General features: G+C 49.7%; 1 protein-coding gene and 1 long non-coding RNA gene across 4 annotated transcripts in view; one reads left to right on the forward strand and one right to left on the reverse strand.

Annotated features, from left to right (window-relative positions):
- Positions 1 to 17,990, reverse strand: part of GATA6 (GATA binding protein 6) — a 30,961-nt gene extending 12,971 nt beyond the window's left edge. Inside the window, exons 1-6 of one of the 3 annotated variants that reach the window (XM_081148798.1) lie at positions 17,927 to 17,990; positions 14,437 to 15,593; positions 9,762 to 9,928; positions 6,118 to 6,243; positions 5,046 to 5,133; positions 4,847 to 4,950 (exon numbers count right to left, since the gene is read on the reverse strand). In XM_081148798.1, the coding sequence (XP_081004924.1) occupies positions 4,847 to 4,950; positions 5,046 to 5,133; positions 6,118 to 6,243; positions 9,762 to 9,928; positions 14,437 to 15,556 (1,605 nt within the window). In that variant the 5' untranslated portion in view covers positions 15,557 to 15,593; positions 17,927 to 17,990. The other 2 variants (XM_081148799.1, XM_081148797.1) reach the window with 2 other exon arrangements.
- Positions 17,503 to 25,399, forward strand: LOC308562567. Its single transcript, XR_013999627.1, has 3 exons — positions 17,503 to 18,063; positions 22,230 to 22,348; positions 24,219 to 25,399. It is a non-coding gene; the product is annotated as an uncharacterized lncRNA (long non-coding RNA).
- Positions 25,400 to 25,622: the final 223 nt, after the last annotated feature.

The following is a 25,622-nucleotide window of genomic DNA, read 5'->3' on the forward strand; positions in this document are numbered from 1 at the left end:
CCCCGAGGAGCCCTGGGGACCGAGAAACTAAACATTATAAGCTGTGAGGTCAGGGCATGTCACCAGATCCAAGGAAGGATTTTTTTTCTTACTATGTGTGAGGGGGAAACCCTGCTTATAAAATGTACAAGTAGGAGCATGCCAGCGTTTGTTTACATCAGTTATCAAAATACTCCTGGCTAAGAATGTGTTCATTTTGGGGCTCTCGCATTGACAGAAATACATTTGTGACTGCAGTGGGGGTTAGAGAAAGTCCATCATTTAGAAATGAATGTGGTTTGGGCCCCTCTTAAGGCTGACTTGATATTAATTTGAAATCATTTCAGAGACCTACCTTCCACCTATTTTATCAGCTTCATCTCCTGCCTTTGGCTTCTTACACCCTGCATTCCGGCCACACTGAATTCCTAAAACTATGTACCTCAAGTCCATAGATACCCATTCTCCTCTTCTTCCCGGACACTCTTATCCCATTGTCTCCCCCCCAGAAATCCTACCCAACTAATTTGAATTTCCTCTACTCTGCAGAGCCATTTCCAACTCTGCAGTCAGAATTCACTACTCCCCTCTTTCGCCTCCTACTGTACGTTGTCACTTTGTCATTCATTTAAAGCACTTCTAAATCTAACTAGCAGTAAAATCTGTCTAGACCTGCCCCCACCACTACCACCATCTCATGAACAATTTGAGGTCAGAGACCTAATTTTACTCAATTATAAACAGGGCCTCTCATAGCACAATGCTTTGTAAATGGGACAACTGTAAAGCAAGGGCTAGTCATATATGCATAAATAAAGTATCTTCTAATTTTAAAAATTTTTAGTTACAAGTCATAGGAAGGATAGTGATATTTATACATTGTTAAATCTTATTTGGAACTGCTGAAATAGAACATGTTACTATGTCTCCCTCCTAAATAACAATAACAAAAAACCTATAAAATATAACTCAGTCAGTAAATGGAAATCAATGAAAAATTTAAATATTATTACAATCCACAGAGAATATAAATGCCAAAGAAAATCTGCTGTCCATTTAGGTCAACTAAATATACATTTTTCAGTAAAACTATTGTATAAGAAAATTTTAGACACGATGAAAAACTATTTTGGGGAAATTTATCTTTAAGTTCAAAAGTCACAAAAATCAATCAACTATCAAAAATTAAGTTTAACACATTTCTTAACAAACATAAAGATTCGAAAGCAACAATACAGGGGCTATTTTAACCATGGGCTGCGTGGCAGTGGGTCCCCCCAATCTCACACAGAAAACAAACTATCCTCTCTACCTCCACCACACACACACACACACACACACACACACACACACACACACACGGCCTACAAAGAGAAACTGAGTCATAAGGTAGCCAGGTCATTGTCTCCTTTTTCCCAAGCAGAGGTCTAATGAAAACACAAAGTACTAAAACAAGTACATAAAGCTAAGACACACAATTAAGTCAAAGAAATGAGGCTTCAGAGCAGCACAAAAATTATTTTCATGGCACTTGTCCTGGAAGAATGCCGAATGCTGTGTGCTAGGAATCCTGCCCACACTGTCATCCTGCCGGGGAAGGAGCCCTAGAGCTCCCTCTCATAGCAGCAGACAACTAGGAGTGCCTCCCTCCAGAACACTCAGCCCCTGCCAGGTGAGCTCAGGAACCAGGCCACGCTGCTGACCTCGAGCCACCACCTGAACATGCCCACATGCAGGGCAGGGCAGGAACATCAGGACTGAACAGAAACCTGCAGGGAATACCTACTGGTGGTCTGATTTCTCAGGGGGAATGAAAATAATCAGCAATTTTGATTAAGACCACTACAGTGGTCTGACATCGTTGCTGTACCTCACAATCATTAAGGAAAGCCGGAGCAGTTACGTTGCCATTTACATCTCTCAAAGGAAGAACTTGTGGCCCCAGGTCCTGTGTTCCACTGGGAGTATGCCTGAGATCGCCCTTTGTTTTGTAGTTCAGTTGTCCCTATTAAGCGAGGATAACCCTAATTTCCACCAAAGGGGCGACTGGAGATCAATGGGATGTACCCATCACCATAGGAGGCTTAAACACTGAGCCAATGAAGGTGCCATGTACTATGTGCCAGATATGACCTTGCTATGTGGCTATAACATTCCCCACCCCTTACAGCCCTTCACACCAACAGTACCAATACCAACTGCCCTCCAACATCATAACCATGACCAAATGGGAAAATAACACATCTTTGTCAACGCAGCCCCCTTTCACAAATACTTTTGCCAGTGGCTCACAGATAACTCCGCTAGCATGCTCTTTACAGCTCCTCAGCCACCACGCTGGCCATACACACCCAGAGAAGGCTCCAAAAGTGCCAGGGAACCAACAGGCACACACTGGCACTCCTTGGTAGTGACCTGGGGAGGCCCCTGGAGTCTACAATTATTCTTGGAGGGGCACAGTTTCCAAAGACAGCCAGTAGATTGGACTCTGCTAAGCAGGCCTAGTTCCTCACAACAGGCACAGCAGGTAGGAGCTGATGGGGGCATTCGTGATGGGCTCACCATCTGATGAAAACCCACAACCCAGGTGCCAGTGGAGTGCCTGTGGAGCCAGGCCAGGAGCGGGTCCCTGGGGTGAGGGGAGGAGGGCGGGCAATCCACCTCACACACCAGAAAAGCTGTCAGAAAGCATTTCTCAGGCCATCTGTAATGCAGCTCACACAGCCCATTCCTCAAGGCTGACCAGACTACAAAAAGGATGGGAGCTTACAGCTCTCAAATCCCCCAATTTCTAAAATCCTACTGCTTTGCTTCCTGGCCTCTAGGAGGGAACTGAGCATTCTCCAAAGGGCACTGTCTGGCAAGCCACTTCTGGTGAGCTGGGTCCCAGGTGAGAGATGCTGGGACACCAAAGTAGAACTCCCAAGATTCCTCTTCCAGACAGGCCGGGGCCAGTCACTGCCTTTTCACTGTTCCTCCCCTGGGAGGGCAACTGATTGGACTTGCACATAGCCAAATTTGAAATTTTATATCACAAGAGCAAAATGGACTCCACCCACTAGGGTTCCAAGTCCCCAAAGCCCATTGTTGGGCAAATATCTATTTCTTTGCCATTTATCATTCAAATTTGGCTTTTGCCATGCTTAAGCTGGACTGTATCACCAACAAAAGTGACTTGGAGCTGGCAGCAGTCCTCATTTCTGCTAAAAAAGACAGACACTGAGGCCAAAAACCTGGCTGCTCCCTAAACGCTTTGGAAAACCAGAACATTGTTTTGCCTCATTTAGCCACATAATTGCTTCTGAGGACTTAGGGCATAATAAAAAATACTTATAAATAATTTTGATCTTTTCATTTCCCTACAAGGAACTGTTCTATTTACCACTTTAGATCTTTAAAATTACATGTAACCTTCCTGTAAAAACATCATACAGCAGCATCCACTTTTATAAAGGCTAGAAACATCCTTTAACCCATCAGCAACACACACAGCCTACATGAATGAAAGGCTTTTTCCCTTGTGAAACTTGAATCGAACTTCTTGTTTCATTAAAGAAAAAGCCCAAAAGAATTTGGGTCAGAGGACAAAGAGGAATAAATATAGTTTTAAGCACAGTTTAAAATTGTTTTAAATGTTTAATTTTCATTTGTTTAAGCCTGTAAAAATACGATGAAAGAAACCAGCTCTGAGGTTCCCAAGCCCTGATTGGAAGACACTTCGAGGTGAGGGTTTTAATTTCACCTGGGGCACTTGTTCAAAACCTTGTATTTCCAAGCCCCACCCCAGAGACTTTGACTCAGAAAGTCCGGAGTGGAGCCCAGGAACCTCTACTTTTTCAAAGTGCCCCAAATAGGACAAAACTAAATGCAGAAAACAATTACTAAATCAACTGAGATTTTAATGCCGGTGTTTCACCCTAAGCTAGTCTCAGTATAATCCTACCATCACCTGGGACGTGCTTCCCAGGCCCACCTGGATTTCAGTGAGATCTAGGGTGAGACCCGGTCATTTTTAAAGAGCATTCCAGATAAATTTAGGAAATATTACAGTGGGAAAATGCTCTTCACTCAACAAACACTGAGTTCCAATCACAGCTTTACAGAAACTAACTCTGTGTGTGATCTTCACAAAGGCTCTCACTTTCAAACCAAATTGTTCACAGGTCTGTATGTAGCAAGGCTGAAAGAAGCCTGGGTGCAACTAAGGTGCATTTAAAGAAGGCAAGGCCTTCCAGCAAGAGGACAGTTGGGTGAAGACAGCAGCAACTGACACATCATGATGAACTGTGTTTTGGGAGGAAGGAAGGAAGGAAGGAAGGAAGGAAGGAAGGAAGGAAGGAAGGAAGGAAGGAAGGGAGGGAGGGAGGGAGGGAGGGAGGGAGGGAGGGAGGGAGGGAGGGAGGGAGGGAGGGAGGGAAGTGAAGGGTAGGGAGAGGGAAAAGAAAATTGAAAGCAAAAGTTGATATGATAAGCAAAAGCAATTTAAATTACATGGGCTCTGGGGTATATGAAACCACTGAGCGGCTGGGTTTTTTTATCTACATTAGAAATACATATATATAGCAACTCAAACAAAAACCTGGAAATAAAACAATTTAAAGCACTTAAACCAAAACTTCTAGCTTTTACTTGGGTTAATTTAACCATAAAAAATATGATATAGATCTTAATTAAGAGGTTTGTAAAGTACTTAAGTTTGTCATTTTGTTGACATTTAAATGTAATTCCTCTAAAAACTATTCTTAGGTATCAGCTAACTGAACTGAACTGTTGGTTTAGACTATGGTACTACCAGATAAGATAAAATTTGAGATAGTAAACTAGAGAGCTACTCACTAGTTTAGAGTCTATACTGTTTAACACTTACCCCTGAGGCTGTCGGTTGTGTTGTAGGGGAAGTATTTTTGCTGCAGTCATCTGAGTTAGAAGAAGTGGAAGTTGGAGTCATAGGAACGGAATTATTGCTATTGCCTGCAACAGTCAAAATTAACCTCATAAATACACATATACTCTACTGTTAAGGTTGGCAAATACTTTACAATCTAATAGCATTTTATTATATTTACCAGAGCAAGCTTTTGACTTATTTATGTTCTTAGGTTTTCGTTTCCTGGTTTGAATTCCCTCTTTTTTCATAGCAAGCGGTCGAGGCACCTAAAAAAATTTTTCACACAGGCCATACAGTTAATAAATATATTGAAGAAAACCCAACATTAGCTAAAGACCCAACATCAATACTGAAAGCTCTCATTTAGAAGAATTTGGCATAAATTTCAAACCAATTTTTATATACAGTCAATAGATTCCAACTGCACAAAGACTATACTTACCCCATCAAATGCAGATTCCTTCAGGGAAAATGACATGATTTGCCAGAGAGATATTATTCCTCCAATTAATGTTTATTGTTTTAAACAACTTCAATTATAGAGTAAAACCACTGAATGCATATTTTTATTTCCAAGAGCTCATGTAGTCCCATCCTCCTACATATACAAGGTTATTTTCCTTTTTAAGGTAGATGTGTATATATTTTGTGCTAGCCTTAAAATGAAGTGTAAATATATTTTATTGCATTCCAAAATTAAGATATAAACTAGTTATTGTGCATTTCTAGTTGGTTCCATGCATTTTTCCTTCTTTGTGCAGTTTTTTTAAAGGGTTACTACCATTTTGTCAATTCTAAAATATCTATTTTTCATTTTAATATTCCTAATATTGAGATAACAGTTTAATATAATAGCATCTGAGATTCAATAACATGCATATAGAAAATCGGATTTTCACTCTCATCCCCTTCTCCTTTGCTGACTTTTTTTTTCCTCTTTTGGTTTTTTTTTTTAGCAGCTGCTTTTGTGAATGCAGCTCATACCTGTCGGTGATAAAGGTGGAGGTATCAGATGATTCTCTTGTAGTATTTAATCATATCAGACAGTAATAGGGTAGAACCTAAGATCTGAACTAACATTCCTCACACCAATGAATTTATTTTATCTTTATTGTTGAAAGTATTTCAGATACCTCCTTTTTCCCTTCTCGATCCCCTCCACCCTGCATCCATGCTGACTTTTTTCTTAACCGAAACCATGTAAAAACTATACTAAACGTGTATACACATAAGCAGAATATGTGGCGCACCCCATGGAGTTTCATGTAGAGTCCACAAGCATTGCACACAGGTTCGCCCTCAGCGTTTCTACGCCACAAAGTGGTGGTTGTGGTGTGACAGTTGGCACAGGACAATCCAAGCCGCCGGGAGGAAGGCTAGAAAGCAGCACAAGAAAGTGTAGTTTATAAGTGGTTTTTGTGTATATGCTACATACATTATTGCATCATGTCCCTGTCATCAATAAGCATGCACCTGGTTATTATAAATAAGAGGTTCCTTGAGAAGAAAAAAAAATTAGGTGTAGTTAGACTGACCTTCCTGGCTCAAGAAACTTAAGTTTTACATACTTTGTGCTTGATCCCAAACATACATTTGATATGCTCCAGCATATTAGCGTAGATTATAGAATAATCTACAGGGAAGCAGTCACAATGTTGGCCAGTAACTGCACCTACTGTTGTCAGAGGTCTGATGTAAAATAGCATTGAAATGCAATCATAACTGCCTGCCAATACGGTAAGTGGTGTTGGGCAGTCTCCACTTCACCTGAACTGAAGACAATCAGGACTAGTTCTCAGATATGTGCAGAGGAACAAACCAGAAACTTCAGAAGAACCTAGACAGTAATAGAAATGGATTGTACAAAATGTTTGCAAAGAAATATTTTTATACATTCCATAATTATCATGATCAAATGCTGCCTGGAGTTTTGTATTTTTCATTTTTGCAAAAAACAAGCAAATTTTATGGCTGTTTTAATGCTAGCATCGTCTTATATACAATGATATTAATATGTTTTATTTACCCTGAAAGTATAATAATGCACTTTTGTTATTAAAGTTCATTATTAACAAAGGGTTACTGTCATTCTGATTTCCATGTTCCCGTTATGCCCATAATATCCTTAAAGGGAATTTATTGCCCCTAAATTCTATGTTATAAAGAATGAGGAATGAACCTAGTATAAGGTTCTCATTAGAATGGTAAAAACCTAAATTTGTTTTCAAATTACCTAGATAGGCAACTAAAAAAAACGGTGCCATGACTTCAGTAAAAGAAGCTATAGGGAAAATCCAGGAACCAAAGTAAATTGAAAGTTACAGAATTTGGGACTGGAGCTACACTAATTAATTCAAGAAAAGAAGTTGTTAAGAAGAATGCACAACAGAAATAAAAATCGAGCATATACTGAAAATTCACAGATTAAAGGATAGAGATTTCCAAATCTTTGGTGGCAAATTTAAAAGATACAATTAAATTTCTCATGTACAGTTTGCATCCTGTTGTATTACTTTAGCAGTGCTCTTCACAGGCAATTTATAAAAAGAGATACTGGTAAGCCTCTTAGTACTACAACACTTTAAGATGTAAAAAATCAATTTGACTTTTGGTTGTAATTAATACACTTGGCTGGCAGAACTATTTGAGGAATTGCTTTGCTAAAATGATGAAAATGTATAAAACCTTATGCATTAGGGTTTCTTTTTTTTCTTTTTGTTTAAAAGAAAATTTCTTAGGAGAACACTCCTTTCTCTTAATAAATGTGAAATCGGAAAACCAGGGGCAGGAAGGTTCATTTTATAAACAGGTCATTTATGACAGTTTCCAGTGGAATTTGGAGCCAATGTGAAGCAAACTTGTGTTATCAGAATTTGCCATTATAACAAAGAACTTTATGACTGTCAACTGCAGATCATAAGTGAAGCCAGTCCTCATAAACATGTGAAATGAAGGTGAGTGGGTTATAAAAGTTCCTTGTAACAAGTGATCTCAGTTATGTTCATCATTGACAAGGAATTCAAGTTAACCATAAATCTCTCATTTTGCAATGTATTACAAGTTCAAATTCACAGTGATTGGCTCTGTACTGCTGGCTAAACAAACTTGGGTTCAACATTCTACTTCTGATAACCAAGGTAGGTCCATCAAAGCCATAAATAAGAAGCCCACAAGGAGAAGTAATTGATAGACACGCCCTTCAATCGGTATCATTTATAACCCATTTACAAAGCGTATTGGCTGACCTTGGTTACAGCCAACACAGTTGCCACACAGAAGGGAAACTAATTGACTCGGAGATGTTAAAAACTGTTCTGTTATTTATACTTGTAAAAGCAAAAAACAATGGCACTACCTAAATATGGACATTACTAGATTAAATTTATAATGCAACTAGAACCAAAAGGGCTACTATTCTATTAGTTTTTTGCTCAATCTCGAGAAAATGTTACCTTTCCCAGCTCAGCTATTTCTCAGATCAACGTGCCTTTCCAAAAACAAAATCATCATCAGTTTCCTGGTTAATACATAGGCTAATACATGAAAACAAAGAATTTCCTAGGGATATTTTTCAGCTACTACTTTTCCTTTTTTTAACATCATGCATGTAAGAAAAATGAAAACCATAGGGAGTCAGGCGCTGAAGTTAGGGATGGCCTTTGAAGAAACTTTTAAGCTGTGGGAGGTTGTAACAAGTTTAAGGCTCATGCACTCATTAAATTAACCTTGGCCACTTTATTTTAAATGCATTAAAAACAAAACAACCATAAAACTAATTGCTTCTCCTTAAGGTGTCAGACTTACATTGTGATGCAATTTCACTCTAATCTGTTTAACACAAACAACACGTGTAGCGTTTGTCCCTGCTAATTAGAGTATAACAATTAAATAAATTACTTGGATACTTAAGATGTCTGGCGTCTAACTGTAAAATATTTTACTTTAAAAGGTATTAGAGTATGGGTGCTTGGCTAAACAAATGTTAGCCTTACAGTGGGGTTTGCGAAAGCTCTATTTTCTCTAATCACTACAGTAGTAAATACCCTCCCCTAAAAACACACACACACAGTGATGACCATAGGAGATCGATCCCGGAAGAAAGGATCTGAATTCCTGTACTTTAAAACACAGTAAAACGTGTTCACATTGGTGAAAATCCTCAACCTGAGAACTCACAGACTGCAGTTTTTTCTCTCAAGTTCTATGTAGTTCTCTGAACAGCCAAATTTCAAAATAACAAAGGTGAGAGCAAATACATTTTCACCAGACTCAAGGGCAACCCAAATGACCAGAGGAATCTGTGGCTAAAACCTGTCTCCCTCCGAGAAGAGGCAGAAGGGACCCAGAGGTCCAAAGGGCAGAGTCAGAACCCCGGAATGAAGCTGTAGGGGGACCGGGAGTGTGGGTCTGCCGCCCTGTCCCGCTGGGGGGTGAGGGGCGCTGTAACCGAGCATGGTTTTTCAGGGATAAAATCCCAACCCGACCAGAGAGTGCGGAGAGAACAGATCTCCTCCCTCCACCTGACCTGGGTCGGGACCCTCAGTCCTCCTCGGGGTTACCACCATCATTACAGATCTCCTGCGTCTCCTTCCAGAACTGCGCTGGCGCAGTCACCACTACATAGAGAGGTCTGCAAATATAGACTTTTGTCCTAAAAAATAATAATAATGGTAGTACCCTACACCTTTTTTTTTTCCTTTCCTATAAGATGTCATTCCCTACGTTCATCGTGGGGGCAAGGCTGTTTTCGTTGCCAGACACTGACTTCGGGAGAACCTCCAGCCGCGCGCCAGTCACCGGGACGGCGGGGGCTCGGCGCCCGCGCTCGGGCGGCTCCCCAGGCCCCGGGCGGCGCGGCACCTGTGCGGGGGGCGCGCGGGGCGCTCGCACTCACCACGCGCTTCTGCGGCTTGATGAGGGGCCGGCTGAGGCCGTTCATCTTGCTGTAGAGGCCGCAGGCGTTGCACAAGTAGTGGCCGGTGCCGTCCCTCCGCCAGAGCGGCGTCTGGATGGAGCCGCAGTTCACGCACTCGCGGCTCTCCGGCAGGTCCTCCAGCAGGTCTGCGGGGAGAGGGGGGACGAGAGGCCCCGTGAGGCCGCGCCCGCCCCAGCCGAGGCTCCCCCACCCCCCAAGGCTCCCTGCGCGCGCCCTTCCCCAGCGACCCTTTCCGCTCCCTGGCCAAGCGGGGAAACCGCCCGGGACGCCCCTATCGACCCACTGGGCCATCCTCGGCGCCCCTGGGCGCGCCCAGTAGAAAGCTAGGAAAGTAGGAGACGGCGCTGGAAGCCGAGCCTGAGCCATCTGCCTTCTACCACCGAGGGCCTCGGGGTTGAGATGAGCTGTGGGGAGATCGATTTGGGTCCCCTGACCCCTCCTTTCCGGCTGTTCACAGGCTTTGCAGAACTGAAATCCATCATAATTACAGTATGCCACTTGCCGCGCCCGAGCAAAGCGCAGGACGTTAACACTGATCCCTGACCCCGGCTCCAGCCCACAAAGATCCCAGACACGGGGGGCCGCCTGATTTCTTTTATCTCCCTTTTTCTTTTAAGCAGCATTTACTGTACCTGCCACCCTGCCTTTTCCCCAATTAAAAAAAAACAAAAAAAAAAACCTGACAAGCGAAATTAGAAATACTTGAGCATTTATAACAATTAGTTAGAAAATGGCTGAGATCTCCTCAGGGGGAAAATGCACTAACAATAAGCAGAGATAAATGTTAAGTTTGATTTTCATGCCACAAGGACCAAACATTAAGATGTTCTGATTTTAAAGTGGGTCTGATTGTTTCTACCTGCAAGATTTCTACAAACGGTTGATATTTTGATTCAGAAAAAACACTAAGACCAGCCCAGTGCTAAATAAAGCCGTTTCCTATTTTCCTACCCTAATATTTCAACCTGTGCCATCTTTCTAAATTGTGTTTAGGTCATTTCTACTTGGTTAGTTTTCAGAGTTCGCAACTACCCTGGCCCTGTTATCTGAAACAATCTTACGGATAAATGGTTGTGGCATTTACTACTTACCCTATATCGGTTAAATATGAATGAATAAATATTATGTAAAATGAAATAGGTACTTATTAATTACATATGTACTTTTTAAACAGACTCTTTAAAAACCTAAGTACCTCCTATTTAGGGTTATTAACATTATAGAGGGTTTAAATGTTCCAATTTGGCTTTCCTTAACGAACATTTCTGAAGCAATTTTTTTAAAGTAAATAAACATCACCCTTTAGAGTTTTATTTGAAGATTATGGGCCTTTCTATTCCTTCTCATTCCTGTGCACTTCACCGCTTGTTTCTACCATTAACTACTTGTTGTAAAGACAGTTAAATGTGTCTTTGGCATAAATACTCTTTAATTCCATTAATACTATTTACCGTACAAAACAAGTCTCCTTCCTCAAGAGGTAAGTTTAAGAGAAACTAGCATCCTACATAACTTGAGTTCAAAGTTGTCGCGGGGATACTGCAACTTACAACACATCACAAAGATTTATTCTTCTCCGCCCTAAAAGCCACTATTGACTGCGGTAATCAGTAAAACGCTCAGGACTTCAAGGACACTGAAGTTAAACAAGGTATTTGTCTTTGTTGTTGACTTTAAAATGTTACCTATCAGAGCCTCTCTCAATAGAGGAGTGGGGCATTCCCTGGAGAACCCAGCCCCGTGACTGGCCTCCTTCCCCTGAGGTGAGAACAATAAGGAGACAACAGTGTGAGCTCTCCAGGTAAATTCTCCTTAGTCATCTGAAAATCCACTGACAAAACTTAAAAGTCCACCGTGGATAAAAATAAAATTAGTACATTTGCTTACTTTTAGTTAAATAAAATCTATAGCTCCCATTTCTTCCAGACCACCCCCCATCCCTCACCCAGCAGCTACAATCCAATAACTGATTAAAATAAGAAAAGAGTTTGTAAATAAAAATTATAAAATCAGATGGCACTGGAATCCCCTTCATCAGTTTCCCCCTACCCATCATCTCTCTCCTAACATGGCTGCCTTAGGTGCGTGCCCCTGGGGAATGCAGACTCAGGGGAGAAGGGCTGGGCTGAAGGACTGAAGAGCTGTGAGGACCCAGAGCTCACCCCAGGACTCCCCACAACCCACTCACCCACTACCAGAACCAGGGAGAAATGTGTGGAGCAGGTTCCCAGAAGCCTCCACACTAGGCAGGTTGAGAAAGCTCAGCACTCAGGTTTAGCCCTGCTGTTTGCCCAAATCAATTCAAGAGTGCCTCCAGAAATGGTTTGTTTAAAAAAAAAAAAAATTAAATTGGAGAAGCAGGGAATCTAGCTAGGAAGCTGGGAGGAGAGGGGCTGGGGGGTCAAAGTCTGTCTAGCAAGAGAACACCTGTGAGGACAAGCAAAGTTAGGGTTATTTGCCTCCACCACTCCCAGTCTGGCTTACTCTCACTCAGTAGTTTCCCACCTTCTTAATAAGACTATGCAAAAGCCTGGGTGTTCCCAACCCCCTTCCCATTTTTGGTTGGTTGTTTTTTAAAATATACTCTGGGTCTACAGAAAATTTTTCTAATTTTTCAGTGTCCTATCCAGGAAGTGAAAATATTACTAAAAGGATAGGTTACGTTTACCTTTTTTTTTTTTGAGAGAGAGAAGGGAGGGAGGGGGAGAGAGGGAGAGAGAGGGACATGGATTTGTTGTCCTACTTATTGATGCACTCACTGATCACTTTCCTGTATGTGCCTTGATCGGAGACTGAACCCAAAAACTTGGGATATTCGGACAACGCTCTGACCAACTGAGCTACCCAGCCAGGGCAGGATAGGCTGTTTAAAATGAAAAGAAACATCACTTGCCTGCAATTGCACCCTATTGCCTCTAAAAGGATTTTCCTCACAGAACCAATTACTTTAAACAGCCAAAAAGACTCCAGTTATGTCTTTGGGACTACTTCTCTTTCTCGGTCCTGTGAAACACTGGAAGACTAGGGGAAAGCAACAAGGAGATCACGTTAAGGTGTGTCATGGAACAAGGCAGAGCTACAGGACCTCGGTCCAACTGCAGCTGCCCCACCCTTACCCATCTCATACACCCTTTCAGATTCCCTGCTAGACTCCTGACTGACAAACGCCTCACACCCTAACAGCCACCCCCTTCCCATCCTTTGAAGAACCTTCATCCCGCTTCTCTCTCCTCCTGGGAGCCAGACGTGGGTCCCTATGCAGCTGGAAGGGTGACAGTGCTGTGCTCTCTCAAGCCTCTACTCAAAAGAGCAAACCAGCAGGGCCCTCCACCCCCACAGTGATGACGGTCTCCAGAGCCAGCTTCGCAGGCGGAAGAAGTGAGAATTTTGAGACCAAAATCTTAGAGTGGGTGGAGGAAGAGAGGAAGAGCTTGTTGCCTTCTCCCACTGTTACTAGTACTTTCGGATCAGATCCTTCGTTCTCAGGCCACTAGAGTTTCCAGCATGTCTTTTGAACACAAGGTTGGCAATGCCTCACTTTATCCTAACTAATCAGGACCCCTGAAAAACTTCTTGCCCCTAAATGGAAAGCTGAGGCTCTCAGACTCAGGGTGTGAAAGCACCAGGTAACATGATTTAAGCTGACTCTGTGACTCCCACAGACCCCCTCAAACAAATGACAGCCCCTCGCCCCCCAAAAAATCAAGTTATGTTAGGAGTCTGTCAGGTTACCAAACAGGTTAAATATAAAGTAAGAGGGACCCGTGAAAGCACCAGAAAGCTAAGCATCCAAAGTGCCTCTGTCAGGCCAGACAACACGGTTCACACCCTCCCGTTTCAGTGAACAAAACACTTCAAAACGGGCTCTTTCCAGGTATTCTGACAATCGTGTTTTCCCAGTTCATCGGCAAATTGCCCCAGGCACAGGAACGATAGTATGAGTGGGGCTGGAAACTGAAAAGCTGGTGGGCTGAACTCTAGAGAAAGAGTAGATGTGGGAGCCCCAGGCCCCCGCCCAACTTATGTCAAGTCAAAGGGTCTCCCCAGCAGCTTTCCCTCAGGAGAGTCACAGGCTGACCAGTCCCGGGTCCTCTCACTGATGGGCCGTGGGGATGCCAACTAGGTCCTTAGGTGCTTTTCCACTGTGGCGCCCTTTTAAATACTCTCCTTGAGGAAAACACAGCTCGCCTTTGGAGAGGTGAACTGGGCCAGACCGTGTGTGTATTTAAGGACAGGGTGAATCAAGTCTCCAACACGCCCCTAAACTTACCCCCCAAAGGGGTCTCACTGTTCTACTCACGCAAAACTCATCTTCGACGGGGCTCAGGCCCTGTGGGCTCCCTCCCGGGCTAACTTCTTCCCCCTGCCCGTCCCACTCACTACTCATCAGCTCCTCGGAGCTCGTCCTAGGCCCTGACATCCCCTTCGTGGAAAGGAGCTGAGACAGTCCGCGAAACAGAAGCACCGCAGCAACCGCGCCGGACTCGGGGTCGCCCAGGTACAGGCCGGCACATGCCGCCTGGGGCCGGGCCGACCTCCGGGCCAGGACGGGAAAGCCCTGGCAACTGGGCCCGAGTCGAAGAGCCGCTCCTCCCCGCTCTCGGGCCCACCCGCGCTGCGGCGCGACCCTTACCTGCGCTGGGGCCCCGCGGCACGGGGAGCGGGGCTCCGGCGCGGCTCTGCAGGCTGTGCAGCACCGGCGTCTCGAACGGCCCCGCGGGCCAGGCGGGCGTCAGCGGCGCGCCCACGTAGGGCGAGTAGGGGCTCGCGTGGTGGTGGTGGTGGTGGTACGTCCCGTTCAGCGGCCGCGCGGCCGTCAGCGAGCTGTACTGATGCTCCCGGCCGCCCATGGCCGCCAGGCCGCCGCCGCCGCCGCCCACGCCGCCCGCGCCCCCGCCGCCGGCCGCCGCGTAGCCCCCGGGGTCCCGCGCCGCGCCGTTGGCCATGGGCGGGCTGGACGAGTAGGGGAAGCGCGCGGAGACGTGCGCCGCGGCCGCGCCGGCGCTGCCCGGCCCGACGGCGCCGCCGCCCGCCCCGCCGCCGCCGCCGTACGGGGGGCTGTCGGCCGAGGTCTGCGGCCAGCCGGGGTGCGCGCCCCCGCCGCCCGCGTGGCCGGCGGGCCCGCTGCCCGCCCCCTGCAGGTACGGCAGGCCCGGCAGCATGGACCCCACGCGGGTGGTGGGCACGTAGACCGGGGAGCTGGCCGCCGCCGCCGCGGCCGCCGCCGCCGCCGCCGAGTGCACGAAGCCTCCGGGGGAGCCGTCGTACGCGGCCGGCCCCTGGCTGGAGAGGGCGGCGAGGGTCTGGTACATCTCCTCGGGCTGCTCGGGCGCGAAGGGACTCAGCTTGGCGCCGCGGCTGGACCACAGCAGTTTACTGGCGGTCGCGGCCTGGTCGAGGTCAGTGAAGAGCAGCAGGTCCTCCCAGCTCGACAGGGCGCCCCCGGGGCCAGCGACCCCGGGCGCCGAAGGTCCGTGGGGAGCCCCGAAGGGATGCGAGGCGTAGGGGCTGAGCAGCAGCGACCGCGCCGGGGGTCCCGCCGCCGCCTCCGTGTCGAGCTGCGGCGTCCTGCAGCTGCCGGCGCCGCCGGGGCCGCGATCCCCACCCCGGGAGCAGCAGGAGGAGGAAGAGGAGGAGATGGGGGAAGGCGGCGTGGAGGGCTCGCGCGCGGGAAAGGCTCCGGAGTCGCCGGCGTCCGCAGCCGCGGCCCCCAAGCGCTTCGACAGGCACCAGCCGCCGTCAGTCAAGGCCATCCACGGTCCTGCGCCGCGGCGAGCTCACTTCTGGCTCCTGAGGCGGGGAGACAGGGACGGGAGGGAAAGTGAAAAGGGGTCACCGAAAGCGCGGGCGGTACGGCATCGCGCTCCCACTCCCCTTCCTAACCAACGAGATGGTTCAAAGATCCCGTTTCTGCCCTGGGCGTGGGAACGGGCGAGTGAAAGGGGCTGCGGCCGAGCAGCCGCCGCGGGATCCTCCGAGGACCGGGGCCGGCCGCCCTCCCTGCCCCGCACCTCTCGGGCCCCTCGCCCGCCCCGCGCACCCCTGCGCAGCATCCCGCATCCGCGCGCGCCTCGTCCCCGGGGTGACGGCGAGGTTTTCCTGCCTCCTCTCGGTGCCTCCCTCCCGGCCACTCACACACACAAAAGAACTTTCTAAGCCGCGGCCCTATCCCGCTTCCCCACGGGTGCCGCTCGCCCCGAACGCCTCAGGACGAAGGCTGCCCGGTGAAAACCCTCAGCGCGAGGGTGGCAACCTGTTCCGAAAACGAAACCGCCGTTTTCTCTCACACCGGCTCGCCCAGAGCTCCCGGGACTGCGCTGACGAGACCGAACGCAAGCCCCAGAGCAACGCAGCTCAGCCCCGGGAAGGTGGGGCCTGGGGCGGGGATGGCAGCCTCGGGCCTTCCGGGCACCGGCGGCGCGGGGTGTCCCCGGGGCTGAGGCTCACGCCCGGCCCGCCTGCCCCCGGGGGCACCGCACACCTTCGACGCGGCTCGCGGTGCAACCACCGGAGCCCCCGGCGCGCGCGCTCTCGCCGGCCGCGCCAGCCGGCCCATCCCGCGGTCATCCCCAGAGCGGAGAGGCCAGAGCGTTCCGGAGTCGGACGTATCGGGGTGGAGCGGAGCGCAGAGAAAAGGAGGGGGGACGTGAGACCGCCCCGGAGACAAAGCCACCCCAAAGGAGAAAGGAAGAATGACAGGGAGACGCGGAGGGGGTGGAGGGGGGAGGCAAAAGCAGCCTGGCAGGCCTCCTCCCGGCTGCCTGTCCGAATGGCCTGGGCTCTTCGGAGGTAACCGTACGAAACTGAGCGCTCACGCAGACCCGGGCTGGAGAGCGAGCAAGAAGTCAGCCCGCCGGACTGCGCTCCCGCCCCTTGGCGCGGAGATAACTCAGAGATAAGGCTGCGCGCAGATAAGCGCTTCGGGAAAAGGAAAAGACACCAGAAGTTGGTACGCGGTGTCCCGCGGACCCGGGAGCCGCTACGGCCAGTCGGGAGTGGAGAAGGGAGACACCCTCGGGGCGGCCCGCGGCCCGGAGAGCCGGGGCCCGCGGAGCCGAAGGTGGGGCCCGCGACCAGCAGGGGGTGGAGGGAAGGAAAGAGCGGAGCGCGAGCGCGAGAGGGAGCAGCCGAACCTCGGGTGGGAGCTGCGCATGGAGAACGGCCCGGCGCAGGGTGCTGCGGAGCGCGGAGAGACGCCGAGGGCGCGGGCAGGCGAGCGCGAGTCCCGGGTCTGCGCGGCGCCGCCGGAGAATAAAAAGGAGAGAGGAGGCGCCTCTTACTGCTCCGCCGGAAAACTGCAGCCTGCGCTCCTGATTGGACTCACCGAGCCCTAAACAAACAGCGCTCGCCGAAGGGTGCCAGGCTGCGGGTCGGAACTGCGCTCTGCGAGCAGCTGGGCGCTGGAGGTGAAGAGAAGGAGGAGGAGGAGGCGGCGGCGAGGGGAGGAGAAAGCAGAGGTGGGGAGGGGACGGCGGGAGGCGGGGGGAGGGGAGCGCGCCGCGGGCGGACTGGGCTCGGCGCAGCCCGCGGGTGTGAGCGCCGCGGCCCGCGCGGTCGGGCGAGCGGGGCTAGCGCGCCGGGGGGGAGCCGAGCCCGGGGACGCCGGGGGAGGGGCGGAGGTGGCCGGGCGCCAGACCTGGCAGGCGACCCACACCCAACCTTTCGCGGAGCACTTTCCTCCGCCCCTAGTTACACACGCACTCCCGGGGTGGCGGTGACGGGGGGCGGGGCGAGGGCGCGGGAAGGGCTGGCGGTGCACAGCCCCGCGCAGCCACCGCTCTGGGAGGGACAGCTCCTGGGTCAGCGCGCCCCCAGAATGGGGGGGGGGACGCTTTACTCCACTGGCCTTCCCTGCTCCTCCCTCCACTTTGAATGAGCTTCTTGCTCTGCATTTATGTGTGTCGACCTTAAACTTTCCCCGACCTCTTCTCAACACTCGAGCTTCCAGGGTCTTGGTGTCCGGCAGGGCTGGGGCTTCTGTGATGTGGGAAAAAAGGAACTCGAGTGCCCAGCTCTCTATCTGTGCCCTGTTTTTAAGAAACACACTAAATTCTTGGGAGGTTCGCGTCGGCACGCCTCAGCTAGCCTTTGGGGCTTCTAATTCGGGGTCCTGCTGTACTTACGTTAGTTAGTAAGTGGTGTGCCAGGTTAGTCCCTGGGGTGCACAGGATGACAAAGGGCTTCCGCGCCGGTAGCGCCCACAGATGCTGTCCGAATTGGGGTGTCCCGTTTGCTCTGGGTTTTCCCTGGAGAACTTCAGGTAAGTTTCAGACAAGTCGTTGGAAAGAGGGGGGGTCACCTTCTCTGGACCCAGCGCGACACGCCGCTTCCCACCCAGCCCCACATACACACCCCTTCTCCGCTCCCTCCAAATGGTTATCACGACTGTGTACAAACTGATATGATCCTTAGCCGGCAAAGGGACTGGAAATAAACGTCGCGGGGTTATCAGCGCCGATCTGTCATCAGCGAGTCGCGCGGCCGCGGGTTCGTCCGCCGCGGGAGCCCTGATATTAGGTCTCCCTCCCTTTCGCCGACCAAAAGAATTTCTTCCGACAGACGTGACCCCAGAAGGCTTGTGAGAAACTTAACCAGGGCAGGAGGAGTTGTGGTGTGGGAATGGATTTTTACACTTTTTTTTTTCTTCTTCAGGTAAATCGAAGTAAATGATTTTCTAAAGGTCAGTCTCCCCTGAAAGCGTTTGGGCTCCGTGGCTGTTTGTTTGTTTCCGTGTTTTCCAGTTGGGGAAGGGAGAGGAACCTAAGCATAGTTAACCCAGGGTAGGTCAGGGGCGTTGTAAAGGATGGTTTCGAAAGACTGAGACCTGGCGGCTGAGTGTACGGTTCCTCCCGGCGGGACCGTGAGCCGTGAACCTGCGCGTCCTGGGGGAGAAGCGGCCCCGGCCTGGCCCTGCGGGGGAGGGCGCGGCGTTCAGGAAGCCGGCGATCATTATTATTATTTTTCCATTCTCCGTCGTAAATTGCCGCTGAACACTTCTGGATTTTAAATCGCTACTGAGAAGGTCCATAAACCGTTCCCATCTAGTTCAGTCACTTTTATTACGTTTTTCTCTGCCTCCCCCAGTCCCCGCGGCGGCTCCCGGTTTCAGCTGCGGCCGCAGTTCCGAGAGGCCGAAGGCGGAAAACTCGGGGACGGACGCTGGCGACGCGAGCGGGCTCCGGGGGCTTTAAGTTTTCACCCGAGTTCGATGGAACGCGACAGCCCGGCGGCCGCCGTGCACCGAGCTCGGGCCTGGGCTTCCCGTGTCTTTCTTTTGGTTTTTTTACGTGAGTTCCAACCAACTTTCCAAAGAGAGTTTTTGCAGAAGCTCCTTTGTAGGCAGTTACAGAACTGTGGACATTGGCGTTCCTTTGAGTCCAACTGTTTTTAAATGTTTCTCAGGTTTGCTCTTAAAAGCAAAGTTTTTCTTTATTAATTCAAATTTGGGTGAGCGGATTTTTTATTTTTTTTTAAATGAAGACGGGTTAGCAAATAAATCCTTTGGATAATTAGAGTCCAGGCTGTGACGGGCCTCGGAGCCTGAGCCCCGAGGACACCCAGCCCTGCACGAACCGAATTCCTGCTGTGTTTTTCCTTATATTTGCGGTTTCGGGGGGTATCCGTGTGAATTTCCTTGTACAACAGCTCACCCCCAGGGGCCTCCTTTTCCCGAAGCTCCCCGGCCCGGCCACGGGGCGCGCTGGCGCCGGCACCGCTGCGACGAAGGTGAGCGGCAGGGCGGACGCTGACCCAGTGCCCGGTGCGGGCTCTGAGGGCTCGGGAAGGGACCGGGCGTTTTACCCTCCAGACCCCCAATCTCTTTTTGACGGGGCTTAAAACAAAGACGGGGAGGGGGGAAGGTCATTGCTCCTTTGCTGGGTCACAAATTGTTTTTTGTGTTTATTTTTAAGATTGGCTTTCCAACCAAAGAAGGGAATGGGTAGGTGAGGTATTTTTCTGGTCAGTTAATTTAAAAATAAAACAAAACCGTTTAACCCCTAGAGTTAATTCAGACACAAAGCCGGGTCGCCTGACCCTTCCAGTTCGCAGTTTTCCCCAACGCACCGACTTTGGCCCTGGGGACAACACCCCGGGGGAGCGGCACATTTCCAAAGCCACCCCCACCGGCCCCAGGGCCCTGCGCTCTGAGCTTCCTCTGAGAGCCCCAGCAGGTCTCGGAAGGTAGGGAGAATAGGGGTGCAGAAGTACACCCCAAACTAGAGAGAAACTCAAGAGCTGCAGGGGGCCCCCTCAGGGCTCCAGGTAGACCGGCAGGCTCTTCTTGGTTCTGTTTTTCTTCGTGGTTTCTTTTCTTAACTTTTTCCCCCCTTTCCCTTCTCTTTTCCTTCCGCCTGTCTCCTCTTTTGGGGTTTACTAATCTGAAACGAAATCGTTTTTCTCCGCACTATTTAGATCCCAGGGGTGGCCCCTCGTAGGTGAGCCGTCCCTCTGCGGCCGCGCGCCCCAGGCTGGGAGAGGGCAGGCTCGGGGCGCGGCCCGTCCCGCGGCTGATTGATTTGGGCCGCACCCCAGCTCTCCTCAGGTTCGAATTCAGCCCGAAAACTGCGGCCAGCTGGGCAGGGGGCGGGGGCTCTGCTGCCCGACGCGAGACGGGGTTTGGGGACTCGGCCGTGCGCTGCTTCCGGAGGAGACCCCGAGGGCCCTCGTCACCACCCGCCTTTCCTCCCGCAAACGAGCTCGTTCGACAGTCATTTTACGAAGCTCCTGGCTGCTCCGGCGACGTTTCTCAAAGAAAAGGAGCACAACGTCTGACTTTAAACACAGTTTTTAATTGAGGGCGTTTTAAACCAGATTTATGGGGCCTTCCCGTTTATACCATATTTCTTCCTGTACCGGGGGCGCTTTGGCCGAAGGACACAAGGTCACCTCGGCGCCCCCAACCCCCCAGCGTCCCGGCGCACTAGCTGGGTCCCGGCGGCGTGTCACCCCCACCCCACCCCCTCCAGCGGCTGTCAGCCCCACGCAGGCCTTCGCCCGGACTCTTGACGGCTGTTTTTCGCGGGGAGGGGGGAGGGGACGGGGGAAGAGGTGGTTGTCGTTTTGTTTTATTTTTTTTAAATTCTCGAAAGCCGCAGAGCACCCTTCAGCCATGCCCACTGGCGGCGGCTCCGCGCGAACAGCGCGCAGCCCAGAGGTCGCCCCCACGCCCTCGCCCCGCCTCGGCCCCCCTGGGTCAGGAGCGGGCAGCGCCGCGCCGGGGCCCCGGGCGGCCGGAGTCGAGCTTCAGGGGCGCGGGGGCCCCGCAGCCCCGGCCGCCAGCGCGGCGCGGAGGTGGGCTCGCGGCGCGCGAAAGGTCACGGCGGCGGCGCGGCCCGGCGCTGTTTACGCGGCGCGATGCGCTCGGTCCGCGGGGCCGCGCGGCGGCGATAAGCGCGGCCGGGGGAGGGTCGCCGTAAAAGCCCCGCGCCGGGCGCCTCGCGGCCCGCCCCTCATCCATTAACCTTTCTACTTTCTTCTCCCCTCTGTCTTTTAAAGCTTGTTATCTAGGCCACCCAATGACCGACGAAAGATTTTCATCCCCTGCCTCTCCCAAGGCCGCTTTAAACCAAATAAATTTAGCTATTAAGGGCCAAGACGTCTGACAAAAGATCGAAAGGTGTCCTTCCGTGGCCGCCCCAAGAAGCGCGGGAGAGGCGGGTGGCTCTCGCCTCCCGATAAAGACATTCCCCGCCGGCGCCGGCCCCCCTCCCCGCGGCCTGGCTGCACCCCGACGCCCCGAGACCTCCACTGCGGCGGCCCAGACCTCGGGTGCGCCGGGGGGCCCTGAGGCCTCTGCACGCGGAATGCGGAGGTCCCCCGGCTGCCGGGCCTGGGAGCGCCGGACCCTGGGGCCCCGAGCAGCCCCCTGCGCGCCGCGAAGACTGGACCACGCTCGGCGGGGCCTAAGAGCCGCGCGTGCTGACTGCCGTCGGAGGCCGAGTCCTGCAGGGCCAAGCCGCCCCGCCTTCCCCCCGCACTCCCCGCGGTTCTGCCGAGGGGCAGCGTTACCCCACGTCTCCGGTCCTGGGACCAGACCTTCTTTTGAACCCCGGTCAGACCTCGGTGGCTGGACGGCAGCTGGATCCGACCCAAGCTAAGGGGAGGGTGGGACTAGCAGGCTCACAGCGCGCAGGTGGGAGGCAGAGGTCCAAGTATTCAGTCGTGCTCAGGTTGGGTTTGGTTATGAAGCGCGGTATTTATTATCATTATTAATTACTGCTGGCATCGCTGCCCAAAGCCTAGGGCTGCCAGCTGGGCCCCAGCCCTGCCCCTGGGGCGATCCCTTCCCTTTTAGCCAAAGGTGAAGCCAGGGATATTCAGTTTCCTGATCCAGGACTGGAAGGTGAGCTTGGGGAGTATGATGCCATGTTTTCGAGTTGCCCCTAAGGCCCGAATAAGCCTTTTCTACCACTTTGAATCTGGCAGGATGAAAGCCTGGGGCTGGCACAGGAGACCCCCTTGGCTTCCCAGCGGCGGCGCTTCCTACCGTCTTCTGCCTTCCCCTATCTGTTCTCTGTCGAGTTGGAGACCGGGCTCTGAATTCCGTAAGTCAGTCCAGCATCTTTAGCTTCTGTCTGTCACCTCATGCTGGGCCCCAGAAGTTAAAGATGCCTCTTTTCTCCTCTCCCCATCCAAATAAGGCGAACTCCAAAATCTAATTCTCCTCACCCAGGCTCCAGGAAAGGGAAAAATAGAATCATCAGAGAGAAAGGGATCCTTTCTGCACCCAAGAAGGTGAAAGTGATGCAGAAAGTTCCGAAGCCCAAAATCTTGGGCTTTCCCTGGATTTTGCTGGTATCATTAAGTGTGCGGGCAGTGCCAACCCTAGGGTCAGGGTCCACATGCCACTGCCCCAAAGCTGTCTCAGGTCAGAGACCTTTCTGACTAGGTTTTTTTTGTTGTATTTTTTTTCAGGGGGAGGGTGTTAAGGGGCAGCAGAAAAAGGAGGTGATAGGCTTTTGAAAATTTGCTGAGTAACCAATGTTCCTCCTTGAATCAATTAAAGAAAAAAAAAAGTGCCCAAGAAATAAAAAAAAAATTACTGTAATTGCCACCCAGAAATATGACCTCTCCATTTAGCTATGTTGCAAATATGCAGAGAATTAGGACCAAAGGGTTGTCTACCCACATGCAGTCCTCCAGTGTCCTGCACTTGCCCAGCAGTGCTGAGCACGCACCGCACAAAGCAGAACTAGAGTTGGCCTCTAGCTCTGAAGTGTTTACAGTCTAGAAGGTTGGCACTTCTGTAGAGCTGCTGAGGCGAAGTACCACAGACAACTTTCAAGAGAGAAGGAGGTGTCTGAGCCTTTTTTCTTCTCTAGTGAAATGCTCAGGCTCAGATTTTTCTCTGGGCTTCGTGGTTAATTTGAAAAGAAGGGAGTTGCTCTAGCTCACACACTGAGGGACTTTCTAGAAGCCCAGACTCTGCGCCAGCCTGCCTGGGTTTGAATCCTATCCCCACCACTCACTAGCTGTGTGACCAGGACAAGTTGCCTAACCTCTCTGTGCCTCAGTTTCCTCATCTATAAAATGATGATAAAAGTACCTCCATTACAGGATTGTTGAGAGGATTCAAAGACTTCTTAAATGTAAAATGCTAACAGTACTTGGCACATAGTAAGAACTACATAAATGTGAACTGTTATTACCAATATCTATAGTGTAATAGATTCGCATATACTACACCAAATTTTAATTTCTCGTTTGACCTAACTGTCCCCCGAAGCTAAATTCCCAGGAAAGAGCTTCTTTGAGACTGCTGTTCACCAGAGGTCTCAGGCTTTTCCTACGCACCAGCAGTAAGGACTTTATTTATTGCATTATGGTAGGAAAGGGGGGAGGAGGGAGGTGAGACAAAAAGGTCCTTTACTTGCTATTGATTCCTTTGAAGAGGAAACATTCCTTGTTGTTCCCCTTGCAAATGCCAGCAACAGACCAACATCTTCCACAGGACAAAGATAGTAATCTTGAGGCTTGTCCTCTGCTCCGAGAAAGGAATCCCAGTCTTAGCAGCACCCTCTCCCTGGAACTCCTTTTCGGCAGTAGATAGGAGTGAATTAACAGATGGGGCCATGAAGGAGGGAAGATATGAGAACTGGCACTAGATATCAGGAAGAAAAAACTAATTAAATTGACCTGGTCAGTTAACTACACTTCTCCCATGCTCTCATGCTTTTTACCTTTCGATTTGGTATTGCTATATATGTGAGAGACTTATTCTACTTTAATCACATTTTTGTTATGGAATAAAGAAATTTATTTCTCTGAGGAGCTACGGAACACGCTATTTTTTTTCCAGTTTTGCTTAAAATGGAACACACTACTGACAGAGGAAAATCTAGGCCACTAGACATTTTCCAACTGATTTTCTTTCAGTGTTTTTTCTTGTTGGTTTTTTTTTTTTTTTTCTTATAGGACCCTGTCTTCTAAAACAAGATCTAAACCTCAATCAGGAAAACTTAAAAAAAAAAAAAAAAGAAAGAAAGAAAGAAAGAAAGAAAAAAGAAATCCATGGGACATAACAAAAAATACTGTTCTCTAGATAAAATGACAGGGAAAAAGATTTGTTTTTCAAAAGGCAAAGTCTGGAGACAACATAAAAGTCTTCCCCTCCCTGCAGGTTTTCAACCGGGTTTGTGCCCAGAGCCTGTTTTTCTCTCGTCTCTGACAGTCCTGATCTTCTCTATGTTTGATTTACTGAGTGCTGTCATTTCTCTGCTCTTTACTTTCACAATCACACATTTAAACCTGATAAAGTTCAAGACCCTGAATGCTTGCAGCTTTCCCAGATTTACAGTCCTCCTGCCCCCCACCCCGGCCAGCGGTCTGGGGCTGATTGAATCCTCATGGACTAAAGCCCTGGGGGATCAGCAGAGAGCCAGCAGGTCCAAGAGGGTTGGGTCCATGGGAACCATTAGCCCCCATGTCAGCTCTTTTAGCTAGAGCAAACCTTGGTAGCTTTCTTCTCCTAGAAAGTGAATGTCAACAACATCCTCTCATTTTAGATCCAAATTCCAGTTTGTAACCTACCTGAGGGCAGGTACAGGAACTTGCAAAATTTTAGAACTGGTGAGAATTGGATGCAAAACCAAGGTTAGCTGGCATGAGTACCTGATTTTCCTGGATCAGGTACGTAGCTGCTTAACCTCTCAGTGCCTCAGATGCTCCATCTGTAAAATGGTAGAAATATTAATTTTTATAAACAATCACAGACTAATGACTTGGGTCTCCCCCTGTATGTAGTTCTGTCAGGGTCCCAGGACGACCCTTTGCATGTGTCTTATCTGATTCTTTGGACTCTGTCAGGTTAAATAGTAACCTATAAGCTAATCTAAATACTATACCAATGGGTTAACCAAAAGGAATGCTTTATTTCCAAAGACTGAACGGTTAGCTCAGGCTCAAGTTTTTTAACCACTGAAATGTCTTCTGATGGAAGATGCTATCTAAAGAATCTATTCTTTACATATAAATACATAATAGGTCAATTAATCACAGAACACTGATAAAAAGTAATCACTGACAATGGATGCCCTTATTTCAAATATGGCTACTATCTGGGAACTTCATATTTACTAAATAAAGTAATTATATTACATGGCTTAATGTTTTTATTTATTTTGAACTATCGAGAATTTTCTGAGTAAGGTAAACATTTTAGGTAGCAACGGTTTAAATAGATCTTTAAAAAAATAATCACTGTTCCAAGTCCATGAACTAAAAAAGGTGTGATTTTATTTTCCCCTTTAAAATTCATATTCTAAAGAAAGCTAACCTGTTATAATATGTAAGGTGAAAATTGTATTTACCTGCTCTGTT

This window comes from Miniopterus schreibersii (assembly GCF_964146895.1).
Source record: "Miniopterus schreibersii genome assembly, chromosome: 10".
Classification (NCBI taxonomy): domain Eukaryota; kingdom Metazoa; phylum Chordata; class Mammalia; order Chiroptera; family Miniopteridae; genus Miniopterus; species Miniopterus schreibersii.